This window comes from Boleophthalmus pectinirostris, unplaced genomic scaffold (assembly GCF_026225935.1).
Source record: "Boleophthalmus pectinirostris isolate CB_2022bp ecotype Guang Dong unplaced genomic scaffold, ASM2622593v1 HiC_scaffold_3, whole genome shotgun sequence".
Classification (NCBI taxonomy): Eukaryota; Metazoa; Chordata; class Actinopteri; order Gobiiformes; family Gobiidae; genus Boleophthalmus; species Boleophthalmus pectinirostris.
In genome coordinates, this window is record NW_026571299.1 from 22,524,416 (window position 1) to 22,548,604 (window position 24,189).

General features: G+C 40.1%; 1 protein-coding gene across 4 annotated transcripts in view; it reads left to right on the forward strand.

Annotated features, from left to right (window-relative positions):
- The window catches only part of cpne5b (copine Vb), a 336,051-nt gene that overhangs the window by 287,358 nt on the left and 24,504 nt on the right, over positions 1 to 24,189 (forward strand). For all 4 annotated transcript variants that reach the window (XM_055160489.1, XM_055160490.1, XM_055160492.1 and 1 more), the window contains 6 exons: positions 5,968 to 6,021; positions 6,111 to 6,172; positions 16,522 to 16,568; positions 18,973 to 19,154; positions 19,754 to 19,881; positions 21,219 to 21,321. In XM_055160489.1, coding sequence (XP_055016464.1) covers positions 5,968 to 6,021; positions 6,111 to 6,172; positions 16,522 to 16,568; positions 18,973 to 19,154; positions 19,754 to 19,881; positions 21,219 to 21,321 — 576 coding nt within the window. The remainder of the gene's footprint in view (positions 1 to 5,967; positions 6,022 to 6,110; positions 6,173 to 16,521; positions 16,569 to 18,972; positions 19,155 to 19,753; positions 19,882 to 21,218; positions 21,322 to 24,189) is intronic.

A 24,189-nucleotide genomic window follows, 5' to 3' on the forward strand; every position in this document is an offset into this window, starting at 1 on the left:
TAAACCAGCTACAGTAACCCGGTTTCTAATAACCGGGATACTGCCATAACCGGGATACTGAAACCGGGTTACTGCGTATACATGCACCATCAAGAAACCGGGATACTCAAAAAACCCGATCATAACCGGGGTATTGATGTGCATGTATACGCACTCACTGATTGTGCTTGTTTCGTCTTAAAAACCATGGCAACTTCCGAACATCGCACCAACAGACATACATGTAGAACACCACCTCTAGCATGATGTCACTGCAAAGTGTCAATAGAAATGATCAGGTTCAACATTTCTGAATTTACCTCTTGGATATTTCATTTCAAAGTACAATGTGATCAATAGAGAAACTTCCTCTTGTTCTGAAAGTTAAAGCTGTTAGTGCAGCTTTAACTTTAACTTTTCAGGTGGAGGGTCAGGCACCTGCTTGTCTCCATGAAGATATTCCACAGTGCCTATATGTCTGTGGAGACAAGCAGGAAGTGACAAGTTAGATCTGTGGAGCCCCTCACACTAACAATGTGCCTAACTCAAGTATATTTGTACTATTGACAAAAGTCTCTAGACTGTACACTCAAATATTCTTTCACCATTAACTGTGTATCTGTGTCCTCAACACGTTCATTTGGAGGACACATATTATGCAAAATGTGCTTTTTTGAGTTTTTAAAGACATTATTCCTTCATCAAAAACATACCTGCAGCTGGATTTAGCTTCTTTCACTCCGGTTTTATTCATCTTTTTTACAAGGTCGTCAAACTGTGTTTATTACATCTGCGTGCTTATATTAGCATAGACTTATGGTGAGTTTGTCTGAGGTCATTCCTTCTGCTGTGCTCTTGATACTTTACAGCGGCTGAGCTATCATCAACATTCCCTGTTGTGTGAAGCTAACAGAAAGCACTGCTCTGTTAGACTCAAACTAGACTTCAATCTAGGCCTCATAAAGTCATCACAACCGTGAGTGATGAAAGTCACTCCACATATAATTTGTTCAGCCTTCTGTCCTCCGGGAGGAGATACAGGAGCCTTCTGCACCACCAGACTCACTAACAGCTTCATCCAGCAGGCTGTTAGGATGCTGAACTCTCTCCCCTCTCTAACCACCAGGCGACAGGAAGCAGGAATCTGTGTCTTCCCAAGAACAGAACTCCCCAAAGAACATTTGGACTCAGACCCCCTGACTCCCCAAAAAAGACTGTCTTGTGCCTCGCACTGTATGCCACGAACATGAATACTCGCACTGATCACAGCCTCCTGTAAATGTGCTGTTTAAACCCATTTTGCATTTTTCCTGAGTTTTAAGATTGTCTGATTTTTTTTTTTTTGTTTTTTTTTTTGCTAATGTGCACATTGTGTCACCATGGAAACTGCTGAACATTTTGCCAGTAGAAATGCATTATAGGACACCCCCAGCCTGATGTCACTGCAAAATATCAATTACCAAATCCAGACGAGGGAGCGCAGACTGATGCAGGAATGTAATGTGTGATTTTAATACTTTATTTTAAAGCACACATATTATTTTTGTTTCCATTTAAGCATTTGGGGGTTGACACTCTGCTGTCAGCAACAGGAATCATCACTGAGAAAGTAAACAGATGAGCTCCGTACCCATGTGGATGCTGTGCTAACTGAGCCACACGTTTGTTGTGAACACAACAACAGAACGAGTCCAGTGATGCTTTATGGATTTTCACTAGTGACACAACAATTCAGACAAAATGCAAATTGAGCAGTTTTGAGGCTCAGAGAAGAAAATACTGGATTAATGAAACAAGTGAGAATGAAACAAAATGCAGCTCCAGGTATGATTTTGACAAGGGGACATCAGTGTAGTATCACATGTTTAAAATAAAAGTCAAAAGAATGTTTAAAGGCCACTAACAATACAGTTGTGCGTAATGTGTGTGGCTGAAAGGATATCTGAGCGCGGACAGCTGAGGGAGTGGATAATGACAGCTCATGGTTCAGTGGAGCAGAGGCTCGCTTCACTGTGACACTAAATTACATGTTTTTAAATGGAACGTGGGACCAGAGGAAACGCACGTCTTTAGACCTTCATTAGGACAGACAGGAGCCGGCTCTCACTGCACAGCTGCAGCTCTGCCTGTGTCACCCAGCTTCGGTTTGGTGCTGGAATGTGAGAGAATGGCTGTCAAAAAAATCCACATGTACGACTGCACGGATTCATCGACTAATCATAACCAGTCCACAGAAATGTTTTGTATTTTTATAATTGTTATCTGGACTAAACAGACTCTAAAACACACACGCAAAATCCAAATGTTAAACAGCATATCTAAAAAATATTCCTTATTTTTATCAATAATACACTATATATGTGAATATTCTCTATTTAGGAGTCTTCAGTCACCATAACTTTTATTTGCTTGATGTTACATTTAAAAATATTCAATCCACTTTATTTCTACAGCACATTTTATAAACATGACAGTTTCCAAAATGTTGCACAGACAAATTAATACAATAAAATACCATAAATCATATGAGTCAGTCAAATTAGTGTGATGTCACAGAGATAAAGGGGCAGTCAGTTGAGTGTGTGGACTCACATAAGTATCTTAGAACACTCATTGATTCAAAATTGAGTTTTGACAATAATTGTGCTGCTGTGTGTAAAAGAGGCACCAACGCCTTCACTGTCTGAGAAAGTTTTCCTTTTACCGTGTAGAGAGAACCATGATGACACTGTTTAACCCTTACATACTGTTCGGGTCAAATTTGACCCGTTTTGACATTCAACAGTAGAAAAAATACCCTAAACATTCATTTTTTTATCCTGAAATTTGATGACTTTCCTAAATTTTGCCAAAATACACAAAAATGAAAATATTTTAAAATGTTATACTTTTGTACAGGTGCTACAAATTTTGCGACACTGAGGCTGTTTTGGGTCAATTTTGACCCGTATCTATTAAGATGGATTTTAGCTCTATCAGTGTGGGTCAAATGATGGAAAATGGAAGCTTTAGGGAAACTTGAAACTGTGAAACTGCACAGACCATGTTTGTGTGTATTTTTTATGGAACAGTGGTGACAGAGTTCAAGAGGTCACTTTTTTGAGATTCCCCCATGCCCCAGGTTCCCAGAGACAGACGCCTGTTGGTTTTTGAAGGGGCAAAGGAGAATCTCAAAACAGTGAATGGAGTGATCATCCTGTTTATGGTGCACATAAGCAACACAAGTCAATCAAGTGAGAGAGATCTTTTCTTCTAAGTTTGAGTAAGTTCACCCAGGACACCACAGTTGTCTCATACATGTAAAAGAAGAACAAGACTGTCATCCTTATGAGCACATTACATATAATAATATGGCTGCAGAGGTGAGCTCCTGGGAGCTCCATCATCATCATCATCATCAGCCATCATCTTTGACTTCAGTGCCAACAAAGGAGGAGTGGAAAACCTTGACAAAGTAACAAGCACAGCTGTAAGAGCAGAACCTCCTGCTGGCCTGCTTTGCTGGGCTGCTTTGTCTATGGAGTGAGCTGAACCCGATCTGGAGGCCAAGCAGGAGGAACTGGAGGAGGTTCTTTTCTGGAGGAGTTTGGAAAGGCCCTTGTGACTCCAGGTTCCCCAGACAGCAGCTTCAGAAGCATTGGTGAGGCCAGTGCAGTGATCTGAACCTGACCCTGATTCAAGAAGTCACACCAGAAACCAACACAAGGGCACAGAAGAGAAGGAGATGCAACTTAAGCCCTGCAAAGAAGGACTGAAAAACAGCTACAACCTGCTGCAAATGTAGGAAACACAGATGCAAGTCCCACACACACAAAGTTTCCTACCACTGCTTTGAATGCACTGACTAGTTTGAAATAAGCATAATGGCTGCAGTGGATAAACATGGATATATTATAAAATTCCAAACAGTTCATGTCATTTTCAAATGCAATAATAGATATAAAAATCATAATGGCTTTTATGTTTTTAGGTGTTTTGTAAAACAGGACTATGATACATGTGATAGTAGATGTTTTTTTTTCCAAAAACGAGTGTTGTAAAACTTACAAAAATATGCTTTTCCTGCTCTCAGAAACATTATATTTATATATTATACTTATTTCTTAATGTGGGACAGTCTATTTAGTCATTTTAAATAGATCTGTAGTACAAAATTTGGTTTAGACACTTACTATGAGAGAATTCTTGGTCTGGGTCAAATTTGACCCGAACCATACTATGAAGGCTTCAGAAATGAACAGTATGTAAGGGTTAATAAAACATTTATGGAATCAGTTTTAACGTTTTCATTGGTCTCATGGTTTGGGAGCGTCTCTGCTAAAAACAAGAACTCCCTGAATCAGTTGGTTAAATGGGTGAGTGAGGTGATTGTTCATCCTCAGAGCCGATGGACTCTCTGGACTCCAGACACTTACAGAGGACGAGTATTTTAAAAGACGTGCAGCTTCCACTAAAATCACAGATTCAGCTGCTTCCCTGTGGTCAGAGACTTTGGTCTGGTCAGAATCGTTTTAAAAGGAGCTTTGTTCCGGCTGCTATCATACTTATGAATAAATTGTAATCTATTTATCTAAGATTGTGTGTTTTTAACATATTTAATATTTATTGTGTTTTTAGCCCAGCTTGATGGAATAAATTTAACTAATTACTTATAGAACAAACCATTCTGCACTGGAGCTCTGTAACACTTTAATTTGTAATTGTGTTTTTATACGTGTTTTGTGGATGAATGAAATGTGAAATGTGGAGCCTGCCTCTCAAATCTGCAAAGCAAATTTAACTACAGGTACGAATAAAGCAACAGAACCTAAAAACAACAAATAAAAAGGGTTAAAATGCATAGAGCTAATGATTGATAAAACAATGAATAAAATAAAATAAATTAAAAACAAATAAAAGACACAGAGGAGTACACGACTCACGCAGTGTTAAAGCCAGAGAGTAAAAGTAGGTCTTAAGATGAGACTTAAAACTCTCCACTGTGGGGCTGTTGGGACGTGGAGGGGCAGAATGTTCCAGAGTTTGGGGCTGGTCACAGAGAAGGTCCTGTCCTCCTGGTTTTAACTCTCGTCTCAGGCCCCACGAGCTGGAACTGGACCTCGGACCTCAGAGCGCACATCTGGATGAGGTCCTAGACGTAACGTGGGGCCAGACCATTCAAAGCTTTAAAAACAAACAATAAAATCTTAAAATCAATTCGAAATCGAACAGGAAGCCAGTACAAAGACACAAGGATCTGAGTGATATGTTGTTGTTTTTTGGTTCACGTGAAAAGTCGTACTGCAGAGTTCTGGACTCACTGGAATATATAAATAAATATTCAACAAAAAATCATTATACTGAGTATACTGTAAACGAGACACTTACTTGAGCAAGTATTAGAAGTATCAGTACTGAAAAACCACACAGGACAGAAGTTCTCAGACTTTACAACATCTGAAGAAAATATATTTCACTATAGTGTTGTGAGAACTTTTTTCATTTGTACATTGTTTGATTATTATCCAGTCATGACTGTTATATGATGCATTTCTTGATTTTATTTTATTTTAATAACCCTAACCTTTACAAAAACGAGTGGCCTTTTTATTCATAAATGTAATTTAACAAAGGTAAAGGGAGCAAGGGATAAATCACTTTTTCTGCACATTCTAGTGATTTATGGCAATTGTCTTTAAAATGTGATTATTTAAAATGTCCTCCAAACGATTTCTGTCTACCCTTTTTATCACGATAAATAATACAATTGTTGATTGTCCCCATCCCTAACCAGGACTGCTGTATATCAGGTCGGAATTAGGGCTAAATCAGGTCTTGATGATGAAAAAAAAGAAGCGTGTTCCTCTTGTGTCTGGTTGAGTTTCTGTGAGCTTCACTGGTCTGTGAACATCAGACCTGCTCCATTGCTCTTCTCTCTCACCTCAAACAGCTACTGGCAACATGTATTATTTAAACATCTATTTTAATCCAGCTCATTTTTCATTTCAGGTGATAAACACAAAGAAGAAAATGAAGAAAAAGAAATATGTGAACTCTGGGACAGTAAGTACCTGATGCTGTTGGATGTACATTTATGAATGAGGCCCACGTGTGTTAACTGTGTTAATAATATAATAATGTGATGTTTTCAGGTGACCCTTCTGTCCTTCTCTGTGGAGTCTGAGTTCACTTTCTTAGACTACATCAAGGGAGGGTGAGTACTGGACTCTTAATGCTGTCACTTTTCTTTTGGTCCATAACCTGCTTGTCTCCATGGAGATGATATTACATTGCCTAGAATGTTCCAAAATTTAGTATCTTGTATGTTTTCAATCACAAACATTGTGTCTCAAGTGGAGGAGTTCAAGTATCTCCGGGTCTTGTTCAAGAGTGAGGGGAGGATGGAGCGTGAGATTGACAGGTGGATCGGTGCCGCGTCGGCAGTGATGCGGTCGCTGTATCGGACCGTTGTGGTGAAGAGGGAGCTGAGCAGAAAGGCAAAGCTCTCGATTTACCGTCAATCTGAGATTCTCCCCTCACCTATGGTCATGAGCTCTGGGTAATGACCGAACTGACGAGATCGCGGATACAAGCGCTCGAAATGAGTTTCCTCCGCAGGGTGGCTTGGTGCTAGGGTGAGCAGCTCAGTCACATGGGAGGAGCTTGGAGTAGAGCTGTTGCTCCTCCATGCCGAGATGAGCAGCTTAGGGGTGTCCAGGATCCATCTCCAGATGCATCCTGGACACCTCTGTTCCACTGTTCATGTCCCACTGGGAGGAGCCCATGAGGAAGACTCAGGACATGCTGGAGGGACTATGTCTCTGGACTGGTCTGGGAACACCTCAGGTTCCCATCGGAGGAGCTGGAGGACGTGTCTGGGGTGAGGAAGTCTGGGACACCCTGCTTAGACTGCTGCTCCCACGACCGGGCCCCGGATAAGTGGAAGAAAATGGATGGGCAAACATTGTGAGCAGGCTCGCCTCCCCACAGATGTGGCCCTAGAGCCTCATTCTTTCAATATTATATTTTGACATATCGTCCCTAAAACCAAAACACCAAAACAAATCACAATGGAGTTCAACGGGTTCTTTTATTGTTCTTTAATTGTTTAATGGTTCTCTTATTGTGTATCACTCAAAACTGACTCTTGTGAGCTTTAAGCCCGGTTAGAATTCTGTTGCCTCCTCAGAAACACACATGGAGTCAGGCTGTGGGGCTCTGAAATCTGCAATATTATTATTTATTATTTTTTTTTTTTTCAGGTACTGGGTTGCCAAAAAATCACATCAATTCCTGTATTCTGCTACAATTGAGTTGTTATGTTTTTGACATAATAATAATATTAGGCTTATCACAATAAGTTGGTGAAAGCTCATCTTGGTCGTTACGTTTAAAACTCTGCAGCAAACATCTGCCTGTGCTCTTCTTGTACATCTTATGTTCAGTCATTTACTTGAGGTTACATTCTATTCAGTGCATTGTGTAGGCCTAAGAATCATCTGAACCCGCTGTGGCTCTGGACTGCACCTTTTGTGATTTGTGCATCGTTTGAAACCCTTCCCAGAGCCAGGCCCACTCTGCAGGTGTTCAGAGCTGATGCTTTGGGGCTTTTAGGATTTTGGGCTCAGGGGGATTAATACAGGACCTGACGGCACAGCAGCCCACGATGGAACAAAACAGAAAGAACAAGGCATCACACAGGAAGGGTCTATCCCTGACAGCTCCTCACAGAGCTACAGCAGAGTCCCTCTGTGCTCAGCAGGAGAGACGAGGAGTTCCTCTTGGATCTCTGCATCTGGCATCGATAAACAAAGCCCTGCACCACCCCACAGAGGCTACCAACCCACCCACCAGGAAGTCTCCTGTGTCTCCTGATTAGCACTTCACCACAGTCTGGAGTTGTGTTTTGTGTCATTCACACATGCTTGAGTAACGCTTTATTATTAGTCTGTCTGCATCTCCAGAACTCAAAATGCTCTGTTCCACCTTGTGATGTCACACAAGCAAAGGAAAAGAAACTGTAACTGATGAAGGAGAGACGGAGAAAGACGAGGAGACGCAGAGAGAGATGGAGAGATCAGGTGAAGAGGAGGAGGATGGCTCAGGCACCATCGAGCACTTTGCACTTTCCTCTTGAGTCGTAAATCTCTGTGAGGAAGAGGAGGAAAATGAGAAGAGCTAAGACCCAAATATGTTCCACTGCAAGTACAATCCACAGACTGAGGAAGACCCATGGAGAAGAACCAAAAAATATGTCTACTTCTCTGCACCAAAAGACTCGTTCATGTTCTTGAAGCTGATGGAGAAGATGATGATGAAGGTCATGGATGAGCTGTGGGATGAGGTGCTGGAAAGAGCAACGGTATAAACCAGGTCTGTCTTGAAGCTCTGGCCACATACCTGCGGCGGAGGACAAGGCTCGGGATCATTTCAGTGAGTCCAGGGACCAAGACAATTCTTCTGGATGTCCCTCCATGTCCCCCAAAGGGCTTTGATGTGTTTACACCTAAACCTCACCACAATATAGAACAACATGCTTTCAAAATGTTCTAGTGAAGCCAAAGTTATGCCTCTAGACAATGGAACAGAGTGTTTTCTGTTTGAGAAAAGAACCCAGCCTTAATGTGCAGAGAATTTCACATTCACTTTTGAATGTGAAATTGGACTTTCTGACAAAAAAATAAAAAAATAAATAAAAAGTTGTATGTTTCTGAAACTTTATTAACTGGAAGAACATTTTGCTTTTCTTAATTCTTACTGCAAACAAGGTTATGGTATATTAATCTGTCCATAGCTGGTTATCTCTGTTGTTAATATAACTGTGGGACTGCACAGCTCCATCACTAGAGACTAGAACTTTAGATTTTCTCCAAAGACAAACTCAAGCCAACATTTTAAGAACTTCAAATGTTCAAAATGTTATAGTTTTCACTGGACAAACACATCCCTTGCTTCCTGTTCTGCCCTCTGGTCCTGTAGATCTGTATATGAGCCCCGTGTTTTGGTGTGGTCCAACCTCATAAGCCCTGGACTCACAGCTTCATTATGCACACTCATTATAGAGACTTAACTCAGTGGAATATCAAGTGCTCGAAATCCACTCATAACATGGACCGCACACACGGATCTCAGATAATGAAAAGATCTGAATTAGACTTCGAGGGAGAAATAAAAGCACAAGGCAGTATGTCATTTTTTATCCTCATAGCCCCTACATTTCAAGAGGTGAGACGCTGCAGGTGAATAGGAACTAAAGTCTTCAACTTACACTCGGTGTACGCTGACTGCAGGAACGATGTGTTTTAAGGGCAAGTGTTGGTCCTGCAATACTGAGAAATAGCACCCTGCCACACTGACCTCAGTCCGGTGTGTGTGTGTGTGTGTGTGTGTGTGTGTGTGTGTGTGTGTGTGTGTGTGTGTGTGTGTGTGTGTGTGTGTGTGTGTGTGTGTGTGTGTGGGTGTGTGCGCTCAGAGCTGGTATTCTGCACGTACACACTTCATGGTGGTTTGGGGACTCTATTTAACAGCCTAATATCCTATATAAATATTGAAAAAGTAATGTAGTAGCAGTATGATTGGAAGTAATAGAAGTTCAAATGTAAGTAGTAAGATTGGAGTATTTGGAACCATAACTCTGGACAGCCCTCTAGAGTGTCAGGCTCTAGTCACGGTGCACCCTCTGGTAAAAAAGGATATAAGCACTGGTCTGTTTGCTCCTGCACGTGTCTCGTCCAGTGACGTTCTGCACGTAGAGGTTGTTATAGCACAGCCACCCATCGCTCGGCCCCAGGGGACTGTCAGCCAAGTTTTGCCCATCAAACACGTAGTGTCCTATAGAAGCACACACACAGTAAAGAAGAGAGTTCAAGTTTCATGAAGACATTTTCCTAGTGTTGAGTAATAGGCAAGACAAGTTTATTTGTATAGCACAATTCGTACACAAAGTAATTCAAAGTGCTTTACAGAATAAGAAATACATTAAAATCACAATAAAAGCAAATCAAAACATAAATAATCATAAAGATTAAAATTTTAAAAGAGAGACATAAATTGGAGAGAAGAGTGCGGAATGAAAACCTTTCAGTTATATGCACAGTCAAACAGAAATGTTTTGAGCCTGGATTTAAACAGCGTCACAGAAGAGTCTGTCTCACATGTTCAGACTGTTCCAGGTTTTAGCTGCATGAACCTGAAACACTGACTCCCCTTGTTTAGTCGTGACTCTGGGCACCAGCAGGAGGCCGGTCCCTGAGGTCCTCAGAGTGCGAGATGGTTCATATGACACTAACATGTCACAGATGGACTTTGGTGCTCGGCCATGGAGAGACTTGTACAAGCAGAGCTGCTTTAAAGTCTATTCTCTGAGGCACAGGAGCCAGTGCAGAGACCTGAGCACAGGACTTATGTGCTCGTACTTCCTAGTTCGAGTAAGGACCCGAGCTGCAGCGTTCTGGATGTTCTGCAGCGTCTCACAGCTCGTTTGGAGAGACCAGTGAGCAGAACATTACAGTATCTAACCTACTGGAGACAAACGCATGGATAAGTTTCTCCAAGTCTGCTTTAGACAGTAAAACTTTGATTTTTGCTATGTTTTTTAGATGGTAAAAGGCTGCAGATGTTATTGATTTGATGTGGCTGTTAAAGTTCAAGTCTGAGTCCATTATTACCCCTAGATTTCTTGCCTGATTTGAAGGTTTTAGAGAGAGAGACTGGAGGTGACTGCTGACTTTATTTCTGTGGACCAAACACAATGACTTCAGTCTTGTCAGAGTTTAGCTGGAGAAAGTTGTTTTGCATCCACACACTGATCTGTTGGATGCAGTGACAAAGTGAGTCCACTGGTCCATAGTCTCCTGCTGCCCGAGAGACATAGATCTGAGTGTCATCTGCATAATTGTGGTAGGACACATTATTATTATTATTATTATTAGAAACCAGACACTTGACTTGATGTATGGAAGATGCTTCTGTTCCTTGCTCAGGTCGTTCCCTTTCTGATGAGCTGGAAATACCTTAACTCTTATCTGTTAAAGAAATCAAAACATTACACACTGAAGCCAGTCATAGTATGGAATGTAATACATGTAAGTGAAACTTACCTGTCCAGTCCTGGGCTTTGTGCTCTTTGTATCCCTGAAACAAACACATGTCATGTTATTTCTATAGTCACAATCATTTGATTGAAGTATTAGTTAGAACCTATAAATGGCCACATGAGCGTCTACCTGGCCTGTCCTTTAACAGGAGAGCTGACTTTTATCACAGGAACGCTCTGTTTCTTGGTCAGGTTTCCCCCTTTCATTTCAAAAGGGGAAATCTTTCCTCCATCCTGTTAAAGAAATCAAAACATTAGACAGTGAAGCCAGTGATTTACTAGTATGTAATGTACTACATGTCACTGAAACTTACCTGACCACAGCTGGGCTTTGTGGACTCTGCAACCCTGAAACAAACACGTTCGTGTTATTTTACATTACCATTTAATAAATAAAGATTTAAAATTTCAGTACATTTTAATTACGTATTACTTCAAACCTATAAATGTCTAAAAGGAGCCTACCAGGCCTGTACTGGAGTCCTGGCCTTCAGTGTTGGGTCTGGGTCTTTGACTGAAGAAGGACAAACCTTGTTCCTCTTCTGTTAAAGGAAATACATATTTTCAAAACAACAAATAAATCAAATCCTATTTTCATATGATTCAGTTGTGTTATGAGACTTGCACTTACTCTCCAGAACCTGTGAGGTCTACTGTTCTTCCCAGCCTCTTTTTCTGATGGAGGTTGGGCCTTTTTCTATGGAGAGAAACACAAACAGTCAAACATCAGATACTATTTTAAACAAATACTGCACTTTAACTGTTCAAGTCATATCATAAAGTGTGACGTACTGAAAGAAATCTTAACCCTCTCCAGGCAGGCATGTTGCAGATTTGCAACAGCTAAATTCCAATTACCTACTTACTCCACATCCATATTTTGAGTTTTTTTTTTTACTCAGGAGCCTTTTCTCCCATCCATGCTGATAAACATGGACGATGCAGACTGTGCAAGAACGGCTCCACGCAAACGGCCTGCCAGAAGTGCAAAATACTTTTTTTGTTCACAAAGGATAAAAAAGTCAGGATTGTATATTACTACCACATATTATAATTTTCCCCAAATATCAGATTTTTCCTGATACTAAAAATTAATTTGAGTCTGAGAGGGTTAACCATGAAAAACATCCAGTGGTTTTGGTGGCTGCACAGCTGTCCTCGGTGTCACCTGGATTCTTGATTTGCACATCCTGTTAAAACACAAGAAAACGTTGTGAAAATGCAGTGAAGTGTTGGTAACTACTGCAATCAAACATTAACTGACATAAGACAAATGACTCCTGACTCAAAACTCTCACTAAACATAACTGACTTGAACCTAAATCTGACTAATGTTACCGTAATGTAATGTACTGTACTGAACTGTAATGTTAACTACACGTAACTGACCTGTGCACAACATATGAGGCGTTTGAACATTTTTGTGTTTATGTGGAGAAACTGATCAGAGAGCTCAGGACATGCATCTGCTTCAGTCGACTGTACTTTAGAAATGATCTTAATGGAGTACCCTACACAACTTTTAAAGGTCACGATAGAATCCTGAAACAGGAGATCCAATTCTATATGTAAATTAGGGACTAATTCTGATTCTAATCCTGATCCTGATTCAAAAAACTTTTAAAAACAAGTTTAACAAAGTGTTGTACAAGCAGCAATGAACATTATAAATAGAAAACAGAAAACAGGACTTTGGAACAGCCACAGGGACTGTTCTGAAATCACATTTGAAGAAAAACTCTTGGTAACTACACATAACTAACAGCCTACAAAGTTCTGTACTGACTGATGAAATCATGAAATGTTATTTAGTGAATAAGAACAAATGTGTGTGTATGTGTCTTCTTAACAGTGGCGTGTGCTCAGGACAATCAAAGCAATCAGTGGTTGCCCAATAAAATCTGAAGCCAATGCATGTGAAAAGTATCATTAAATAGTTTTAAATTATTTCCAAATAATCCCATTTTCCCTTCACTTGTGTTTGTTTGAAATGTGGCTGTCATCACAGTGTCCTTTAGTGAAAACTGCAACAACTGCAATTCCGATCGTCTCATTGACTGGACTTGTTTTGCCTTTCTACGGAGGCCTGGAGGCTCATGTGGAGCACCTGAGCACGGCTCTACCACAGAATTATAATCAAATCTGAAAGGTTTAGTATTTTCTACATGTATACACATGCAGAGGACATACTGTATATGAAGATACTGTATGTGCAATTATGTAACAAAGGAAAAAAAAGTGAAAATCTGTGTGGTGCATTAAAAAAAGAAGAGATTTGGGCACAGATGGGATAGTGGGATAGGTCCTTGTTTTGCCAAATTTGATTTAGATTTTATTTTTATTGATTAATTATTGTTTTTATTTGTTGACTGATTGACTTGAATCATTAGTTATGGCATTCATTTTATTATTGGATATATTTTTCCATTACTTCCATTATTAATAACAGACTAGTCAAAAGTGTCTGTGCATAAATGTGGCTGTTGAGAGCGGCCTGGAGTTCTGACAGTGTAAGACCCTGGAGAACAGGAGAAATGAAACAGAGCAGCACAACAACATGAGCTATGGAAAGAGATGTTTGCAAATATACAGGATTTTGTCTGACGTATTGTATGAACACATCTTTTGAACCAATAGTATTCTCCCTTGAGTCCATTTTTATCCACTTTTCCTCTCTTTAGCGTGAGGTCATAAAAATGCTGCTAATAAAACAGATGTGCCTCAGGTTCACATTAACCTCTCACACACGTGAAGTGCTTTGACCCGACCTGAGCGCCTCGGGGTCCCGACCTGAGCGCTACAGCTTCATTAAGATTTCAGTGTGTGTGGAACCACAGTATATGGGCCCATTATCATCACTGGAGGTCACATCTGCATAAGAGGCCACGTTACAGCGTCCTCGTCATCTTCATCTAGTTTGAGAAGAAACTGCTAAATAATATAGTTCAGCACAAGAATTCAAGCTTTGAATTTTAAACAAACATGTAGTAAAAAATATGTTATGAAAAAAAAAATCATGTCTGTGGTTTTAGAGATCATTTGTGTATGTTTGAACAATTTAGTGATCTCTCCCACACCGTATTTGAGCCCTACTGTAAGTTTACATTTTAAGTACAGAGCAAAAAGTGCAGTGTTAAAATTGACTCTCACAGAATCAGTTTGAACATTTTCTCAGAGTTTAAATGAGTCCAATTTGTTCTAACTGAATTATTTAACTTTTGGAAATTTTAATTAAGTAACACTGGACCAAAGTTCCTGTTTAACCTCGAAATCAAGAGTTATATTAATGTTTTGAGAGTAAACAGATAACACTTTGTAGGGTTATCCTGATTTAGCTAAACAACACACAGAGGTGTTTTATTTTTACACTTTATTTGAGTTAATTTAAGATGAATTTATGAACAAAGCTGGTTCAAACTGGTCTACTCTCACAGGAGTTTGAAGTGGGAGGAGCCAAATTAACACTAAAGCAAGTTGAATTAACTTCAACCGTATCAACTCTGGCAAATAACTCCAAATCCAACACTCATTTAATGTATAGTATAATTAAAATAACACTTTTTGTATTAAACTGAAATTTGAACCTTCCAGTTTTTGCTGTGTATCTGTACTTCACATTAAAAAGTTTTATTTCGTTATTGCTGGTTTCAGACAACACCACAGTATGTCAGTGTCAGTCATGTTTTGTGTGTTTTGTGTGTTTTGTACGTGTGCAGATGGAAAGGAGCTTGTAGCTAAAACATCTTTTCTCTCTGACACGAATGTTTTCTCTGCACTGTACTTGTTTTACATAAATAAATACAAAAACATCCATAGGACAATATTAATAAATACAGATGTGGGCAGCTGAAATGAAAATTTTAAATTAAAATAAGATTAAAATATGGGTTAAAGTAAATGCTCACATTTTTATACAGTGCTTTTCCACCTCACTGTTTGTACTTTTACGTAGGTATTATAATGTAGTATTTTATCCACCACGGTCCACAGCACTTTCTGTGCTTTTGACTTTTTCATGAGGAAACTTTTGATATTATAATTAGTGTAAATAAAAAAAAAAAAAAAAGTGTAATCTAAATATAACTCATTGTGACATGCAGTAACAGGTGTGTGCATGTGGTGTGTGTGTGTGAGCACAGAGGAGTGTGTGCTGAGTGTGTGGAGACTGCAGTTTAAATGAAAGACAGAGAGAGGAGCTTGTTCAGACCAAATCACATTATGAGTCCCTCTTTAGTCTCCATCACATTTAATGAGACTACAGAGCTCTTCTCTCCTCTCCTCTCGTCTGCTCTGAGGAGGGGGAGGACATAAACCAGGGGGCTGCACTTTGTCACATTCGGTGTAAAAACGTGTCATGTTGTGTTACATCTGTAGTTCAATGACCTGTTGAACAGTTTGTTTTTTTCCGTGTCTGATGAGCAGTGTGTGTCCAGTGTGTGTGTGTGTGTGTGTCCAGTGTGTGTGTGTGTGTGTGTGTGTGTGTGTGTGTGTGTGTGTGTGTGTGTGTCCAGTGTGTGTGTGTGTGTGTGTGTGTGTGTGTGTGTGTGTGTGTGTGTGTGTGTCCAGTGTGTGTGTGTGTGTGTGTGTGTGTGTGTGTGTGTGTGTGTGTGTGTGTGTGTGTGTGTGTGTGTCCAGTGTGTGTGTGTGTGTGTGTGTGTGTGTGTCCAGTGTGTGTGTGTGTGTGTGTGTGTGTGTGTGTGTGTGTGTGTGTGTGTGTGTGTGTGTGTGTGTGTGTGTGTGTGTCCAGTGTGTGTGTGTGTGTCCAGTGTGTGTGTGTGTGTGTCCAGTGTGTGTGTGTCCAGTGTGTGTGTGTGTGTGTGTCCAGTGTGTGTGTCCAGTGTGTGTGTGTCCAGTGTGTGTGTCCAGTGTGTGTGTCCAGTGTGTGTGTCCAGTGTGTGTGTGTGTGTGTGTGTCCATGTGTGTGTGTGTGTGTGTGTGTGTGTGTGTGTGTGTGTGTGTGTGTGTGTGTGTGTCCATGTGTGTGTCCATGTGTGTGTGTGTGTGTGTGTCCAGTGTGTGTTTCCAGTGTGTCTGTGTCCAGTGTGTGTGTGTGTCCACTGTGTGTGTGTGTGTCCCATGTGTGTGTTGTGTGTCCAGTGTGTGTTGTGTCAGTGTGTGTGTGTGTGTCCAGTGTGTGTGTCCAGTGTGTGTGTCTAGTGTGTGTGTGTGTGAGTGTGTGGTGTCCAGTGTGTGTGTGTGTGTGTCCAGTGTGTGTGTTCCAGTGTGTGTCTGTGTCCAGTGTGTGTGTGTCCACTGTGTGTGTGTACAGTGTGTGTGTGTCCAGTGTGTGTGTGTGTGTGTGTGTCCAGTGTGTGTGTGTGTGTGTCCAGTGTGTGTGTGTGCAGTGTGTGTGTGTCCAGTGTGTGTGTGTCCAGTGTGTGTGTGTCCAGTGTGTGTGTGTGTGTGTGTGTGTGTGTGCTGCTGTTGGAGTCGGTGCTGATTCTCTCTTGTTTCTGTCTCCTCCACAGAACACAGATCAATTTCACAGTGGCCATCGACTTCACTGCCTCCAACGGTGAGTGATTACTCCACTTACTCGAGTAGTGCCGTGTGCAGAAGAGCAGGGCGGAGTGCAAATGAGGCCAAATCTATAGACTCACTAGCTTCATTAGAACAACTATAGCATCATTACTTTTGCTTTGACCTATTGAACTTGAATTTATTATCTCAGTTGCTTTTGTTTTTTGTATCTCTCTTGCATGTAGCTCAATTGTACAAGTCAACATGTGCTCCAGAGCGCCCCCTGTCATCTTATCGCATTATCAAGATGTTTTTTTGACAGACACTGGCACAGCAACAACAATTCATTTTTTATTTTTTTTTAAATAGACAGTGACAATAGAAAACAATACACATTTATGTTGGACTGATTGTATTGCACTGAATCTCTAATTTGAGACACACACACCTTATCCCTGTCTTCCTGTCAAAAATAGTCCACATAAATAACAGCATTTCTCATATGTTAGGGTGACCATATTTCCATTTGTGGGGCCTCGACATTGAGCTACCGTCGTCCCTCGATATATTGTGGTTCACCTTTCACGGTCTCACCATTTTGCATGCTTTTTTTTATTTATTTTTTTTCTTCCAGTGTATGAACGCATATTGTGTATTATGGACGGGTAGTAATTACACACGGGTGGGTCAGGACTAAACCAGATCTAAACCAGGACTAATCTTGGACTTAAGTGAGAGAACGCCGAGCAGTTTGTCCACAAACTGCGATTGGGCGACAGCCGCACTTACCTTCGTGAGCTGAGCCGGTCCTTTCTCCTGCGGTCACCTCCGAGCCTGTCCCAACAGTGAGTCCTGTTTCAGTTCTGGTTTACTCCTGTTTAAGTCCTAGTTCAGTCCTGGATTAGTCCTCCTCTTCAGTCCTGGAATCAGTCCTGGGTTAGTCTTGGTTTAGTCTTGGTTCAGTCCGTGCCGTATGCAGTGCAAAATTTTGATATAATCTCGGGTTAACAGGCAGGTGCGGTCCTGTACTGCGGGTCTCCAAAAATGTCTTTTGTCGTTACAGTCAACACAACATTGGACAAGCAAAAGTCAGGATATCTCGTGTGCTTGTCTTCTTTGGTCCTACAGATCATGACCATTCTCTTGGTTACATTAGACTTTACTGTATATCAAGCTCCACACTGTAAGATGAGCAGATGTTGAGGAGCTGCTGGAGGCCAACAACAGATGAGTTTAATATGAATATGAGTTTGACACTGTTTTATTTTCTATATTTTGGTAACAGCTAAACAATAATCTATATTCAAATTATAAAAGAAAGATTTATAGTATTTTGTGAATGTACACGGTCCCTCTGCGTGTCCTGGCAACTATACGGTCAATAAAATGCAATTTGTGCAAATAATAACCATCGTTGAATGTCCTCAAGCAGACCGGTCTTTTACTATAAACTGTATTGATCACAGGAGTCAGTGCTGTGGGATGAAGTGGTCTGTTTTCAGTAAGAAAACAATTCAAAAACACTTCTGAGGATACGGTCACTCCAGGGTCACAGTCACAAATGGCACTGTGTTTCACGTTCATCACACAGATCAAGTGACTGTGTTTGCATCATAAGACGACATGATACAACTCCCACACAACATACATACATACATACATACATACAACTAACGCACAAGTACAAACAGTGAACTACAACCCACACTGTTCAGCAGAGGAACACTGCAGCACATGTCAGGGGAGAAGATGCAACGGTTCACAGCTTTGAGCCCGGAGGACAAAAAGAGTCATTTGCTGGCACAACTGTGTACCTCAGCCAACAAAGAGAGGACTCACAAACATCACAAACACAAGAGAAACTTATTAAACATCAACAACATCCATGTGGTTCTCAGTGAATATAACATTTTACAAACAATAAAAGAAACATGGTGATTTAAATATGTTGTGTCAGCAGTTAATACCCCACCTCTTCGTAAGTTGTGTGGTCCTCTGGGTTTTTTATTTATTTTTATGTGTTTTTTGTAGTTTTTATAGATTTAATTTATTCATTGTTTTATTTATTTTTATTCTATGATTTTATTATTTTATTTTTACTGGTTTTATTATTTTAAGACTAGTATTATTTTAGTAGTTTATTTTATCATCTTATCATTGTTGTTATTATTATTACTTTGGAAACTGTTTGTGAAATGTGCTATAGAAATAAAGTGGATTGGACATTTGAGACGCTACAGGCTTTTTACATCATGTGTGACAGAAAACCTTCAGAGGAAATACTCCATAACCTTCCAGATAAAATACTTAGTTGGAATGAACTCAAGGGACTGTTGGTTTGTATCTCTCTCTCTTTCTCTCTCTCTTTCCTCTTTAAAAACAAAATTAATCCTTCAATAATCTATTAGTCCTGCACCACGCCCCCTGGTGCTGAGTGTAATATTGTCTCTGTGTTGTAGGTAACCCGTCCCAGTCCACATCTCTGCACTACATGAACCCGTACCAGCTGAACGCCTACGCCATGGCTCTGAAGGCCGTGGGCGAGATCATCCAGGACTATGACAGCGACAAGATGTTTCCTGCTCTGGGCTTTGGAGCTAAACTGCCCCCTGACGGGAGGGTGTCGCACGAGTTCCCCCTGGTACTGCTCCAGTGAACATACACTCACTTTTATCATTATTATTACAGTGGACATTACAAACCTTTGTACAGTGTCCAGTCATCAGAGTCTTCTGCTCTCCAAGAAGCACCGCTCTAAGCTCTGTGTGGGAGGGATGAGCCAATAGGGATTTGTTCAGTCGATACTATCAGATATATGAGTGCTGATGTGCTCCAGAACCCATATCAACTCTCACCAGTATCATTTTCTTCCTCTGAGAGTGGACTTGCATCTCCATGGAAATGCATTAATGCCTTGACTTCTTCAAAATGGGAAAAATTGAACTATCTCCATGGGGAATGTTCTGTAGTCTCGTTTTCACTTTCTATTACCCATGGAATCCTGCAGGTGACGGGTGACCTCCACAAAGTTAGTATGAACAACAGGAACATGGCCATTCACACTGTACTGTCACTGAGGGCATCACTGTTATATATAGTCATATATATCATATAATAAATAAACTAAAGTCAGGACATGTCTTGTGTGTGTTCACAACAGGAGCAGGGAAACTGTACTGGCACAGAAGATTAATGTGATCAATAAAGTCAGACATTTAACACTGCTTTATCTCTGTTCAGAACGGGAACATGGAGAATCCGTACTGTAATGGCATCGAGGGAATCCTGGAGGCGTACCACCAGAGCCTGAAGACTGTCCAGCTCTATGGACCCACCAACTTCGCCCCTGTGGTCAACCACGTGGCCAGGTCAGAGCTCACAGCACATCCAGTGTTCTTCACTGTGATGCGTTACTCTTATACTTCTACTTCTACTTCATCTTATCCTGCACTTTTTTCACACGCGCAGAGTCACTTTACACTTTCATGCATAATTCACTCACCCACACTCACTGGTGGTGAGATAAGGGCGGCGACAGGAGCCCCGCTGGTACATTGATCTAATCACTGATCTGAAGGTTGGTGGTGAGAGTCCAGCTCCTACAGATGAATGCTGCTGTTGTGTCCTTGTGCAAGACCCTTAACCCACCTCACTGTTTGATGGAAACGAGGCTGCCAGTCTGCACCTGCACTTCATTTCATAGTTTTTTGCTTGTCCTGTTGCATTCAGTAAGTGCTTGAATATTTATTTTGTGGTCCAGAACAAAAGCTCAGAGCAGTGCTGGGTCAATAGAATGTGCACACTGTGTGTTATCTGTGCTCATCTGTGTGATTGGTCCATCACCACATCCACCTGGGCCTTTATGTAGAGCCAAACACAAACGCTCTTTTGTGCTTTTATTAAATGGAGTCAAAAGCTGCAGATCTCACTCAAATCATGTGCTTATTTTCCATATGAAAAGGTGAAAGAGACTGAGGCTGGACCAGACTTCACACAAACTCCACACACCCACACACTCATTAAAATAATAAACACAGCTTACTCCAGTAACACACAGATACTTTATTAATCCTGAAAAAAATTCAAGTGTAACACTACTTCAAAATACTATTACTCTAATATTACACTAAGTAAGTGTAAGAGTAAAAAAGTATTTAGGAAAACTATAACTCAAGTAAGAGTAACTTAAAACATAAGTGTTAGGATGTAAAATCTGGTGTTTTCAAAAGACAGAAACAAAAATGACACAAACTAAATCAGATCTCAGTCATTTCAGATTGTCACATAAAGCTTTTGTCTATTTAGACTTTAAAATATTACTCAAGTAAGAGTAAAGGTATGCCGCTGTAAAAAGCACTAAACACCTCTGAGAATAAGAACCAGGCAGGGATGTCAGTATGTTGTACTTTTGTTTTATACTTTGTGGATTATTGTAAGAAATATTGATTTCTATTGCAACAACTGAAATTCATGAGACGAGCTTTAAAGGTACATTATGTAACTTTTCTGATGGAGGATATGCTGTCTATTGTGGAACACTACACTGTCTGTAATCAGGGCAGTCCTGTGTGATGTGACATAGTACTTGGAGGCAGCACACTGTTTTATTTTTAGTTTGCAGTAAAAGTGTACAGTTTACAACTCCATGAAAACATCACATTCTTCTGGTCTTTATCTGAAAGCTGTTTCCTGGTTGTTTTCGCAGGTATGCGGCTGCAGTCCAAGATGGCTCCCAGTACTTCGTCCTCCTCATCATCACAGACGGAGTCATCTCAGACATGGCCCAGACCAAAGAGGCCATCGTCAACGTAAGAACAAATACACTTACACGGGAGTGCTCCAAAAATGACAAAAGTAATAGCAGTAAGTGTTGGGGGAAACTAGAGCTCAGGTCAGAGGAAGTTTGTGGACTTCACAAGTTCATGTAAATCTAATGACAAAACATGAAATAATGAACAACATTCAAAGGACCAACACAAAAATGAGACAAATGAAATCAGATGTGAAGAAGCTGTGAAGAGACACAAATGTTCAACTCATTTCAGATTGTCACATGAAGCTTTTGTCACAATAACAAAACTTCAACTCAAATAAGAGCACTGTTACACTGTCAAATATTTTACTCATGTAAGAGTAAAGTATCGTGTCTAAAAACTACTACAAAACAAAAAGTACAATTTCACGTACATGTCCTGGAGCAGGGGTGTCAAACATATGACCCGACCCTCCAAGACCTTTAATCTGGCCCTCGGCTGATTTTCTACTAAAATATTTTTATTATATTTTCTATTAAAATATTGTTAAATTTCTGTGGTGTTTATCACAGCAGCGTCTCCAGCGTCTCTGTACGTGGCCCCTCCCACCAGAGCAGCACAAATGAAGATTTGTCTCTTTCCAAACGCTCTTAAAGGACGATCGTTTTGACTGTTGACCGTGACACCCTCATCAACAAAATGTCAAACATGAGAAAAGTGGAGCTGAGTGCAGGATTTTCCAAGAAAAATTGACTTATTCCTATTTGCATACAAGTTCATGTTAAAACATTGTGTTGAAATTGTATTTTTTCTTAAAGTTTCAGGTTGTTCATAATATTATAATATTTTGTAAAAGAAAGAGTTCATCAATTAAAAAAGATTTCTGTAATAGAATTGTGTTTCTCTGCACAAATATTTGAACTTATTGTTATTTTTGGGGTATATAAATGCCATGAGTTTTCTGATCTGGCGCCTTTGGGATCAAAGTCGGTTGGATACGACCTCCAGACCAAAATGAGTGACACCTCTGTCCTAGAGTGAAAAAATGAAAATGAGAATGAGAAAAAAAATATTTACACAAGTAACTTTACTATAACTTAATTTATTCTAAAACAAATCCTCACTCAATTACAAAACACAAGATGAAAGTTGTGAGTTAATTAGACTTAAATCAAACTCAGATGTATTCCACCACTGTCTCCTTATCTCGTCCTCATCTTGTTTTTCTTTAATTACTCCGTTTCCAGTGTTTTGTTTCAGCTGCAACTCTTCCCCTGACTCACATGAACTCCCAGACTAACGCCGCTTTGTTTACATTTGAGTTTCAGATTTTGGAGAAATTCGTTCGCTTTTTTCAAATCTGTAAATGGCATAATTATCACCACTCACATCCACAAACACAATATTCTGCAAAAATGATTCTAAAATATACAAACTTTTCAACCCTTTAGAGTCTCTTAAAGTGGCATTACAAAAAGTGATCAGTTATGTTTAATTATGACTTTAATTGGTTTACTCAATCTTAATTTGAGTATTTTTTTTTACAAGTTTAGATGCCTTTGTCTATAAATAGCGGTGGGTAGTGCTCTTACTTTTACTTTTTACTGAAACTTTTTGAAGAGCAGCGTACTTTTACTCCTACTCAAGTCATATTTTTATTGAAGTAACAGTACTCTGTGTTGTACCTAGAGGCAAATGTAGGTGGCGTATCCTCCACCAGAAAAGTTACACAGTGTATCTTTTAGTTGTATTTTTGTCAGTATTGAAATTAATATTTCTTACAATAATCCACAAAGTACAAAGCAAAAGTACAACATACTCACATCCCTGTGAGGTTCCTTTTCTCACAGGAGGCTGGTACTTTTTCAGCAGTATACTTGTACTCCTACTTGAGTAATATTTGTATTGCAGTAACACTGCTGTTACTTGAGCAAAGGTTGTGATTCCTCTTCCTATTGTGAGTCTAAAATGACAAAAGCGTCATGTGACGATCTGAAATTATCAGAACATTTGTGTTTTTTCTTCAAATTTTAAATCAGATGTTACACCCAGGTACTTACTCTTGAGGAACAGGCTTTTTTCACAAAGACCGGAAGTGAAACAACGTTGGGTAAAGGTCACTTACATTAATGCTTTTCTGTGTCACAATGTGTGTGTAAATGTGTGTCATATTTTCCAGCAGGTTCATAAATCTGCCCCATCACCAAATCTTCAACCAACAAACTCCACAAAGGATAAACATTCTTCATGAACAATTTATCCACAACTATCAAGAGAAGAAAGTCCAAAACTTAACTTGTCCCGATCACATTTTTTTGCCCCTGAGTCCGAGTCCTTTGATTTTGAGTATCTGCCGATACCGAGTCCCGATCCGATACTTCTATAAAACATTATAAAATGAACTAAGAGCAAAGAATAAAATCCAGGATGTGATCAGACTGTATTGATTTTATGTGTAGTATCTGGGCTGAATTTTTGAAAAATGAAATGTCCAAAACTTAAGTTTTTTATTAACTTTTCTAACCATGACATCATCATTGTTGAAAATCTTGACTTTTCACAGTCTGGTCTTTGAATGTGTAACTTAGTAAACTTAATGAACTGGACTAAACAGGAACCAGACCAGAATCAGATCAGACCTGTGACTCGACTCTGCACAATCTACACTTTGTATATTTGATATTATATGTTTGCCTGTACATTATATTTGAAATATTTAGACTCGTCTATGAAATCCAAATAATACAAAATCTTACCAAAGAAAAACGAGATGACAGAAGCCCCACAGCCTCTCTTCCCCGGCCGCCCCCACTCCCCCGCACCACCACCACCACATACACAAACCCAGAGCAGAGCACACACACTGCAACATCAGTCCCACCGCTCAATAGACACTTCATATCACTGAACCCACCCTCCCCA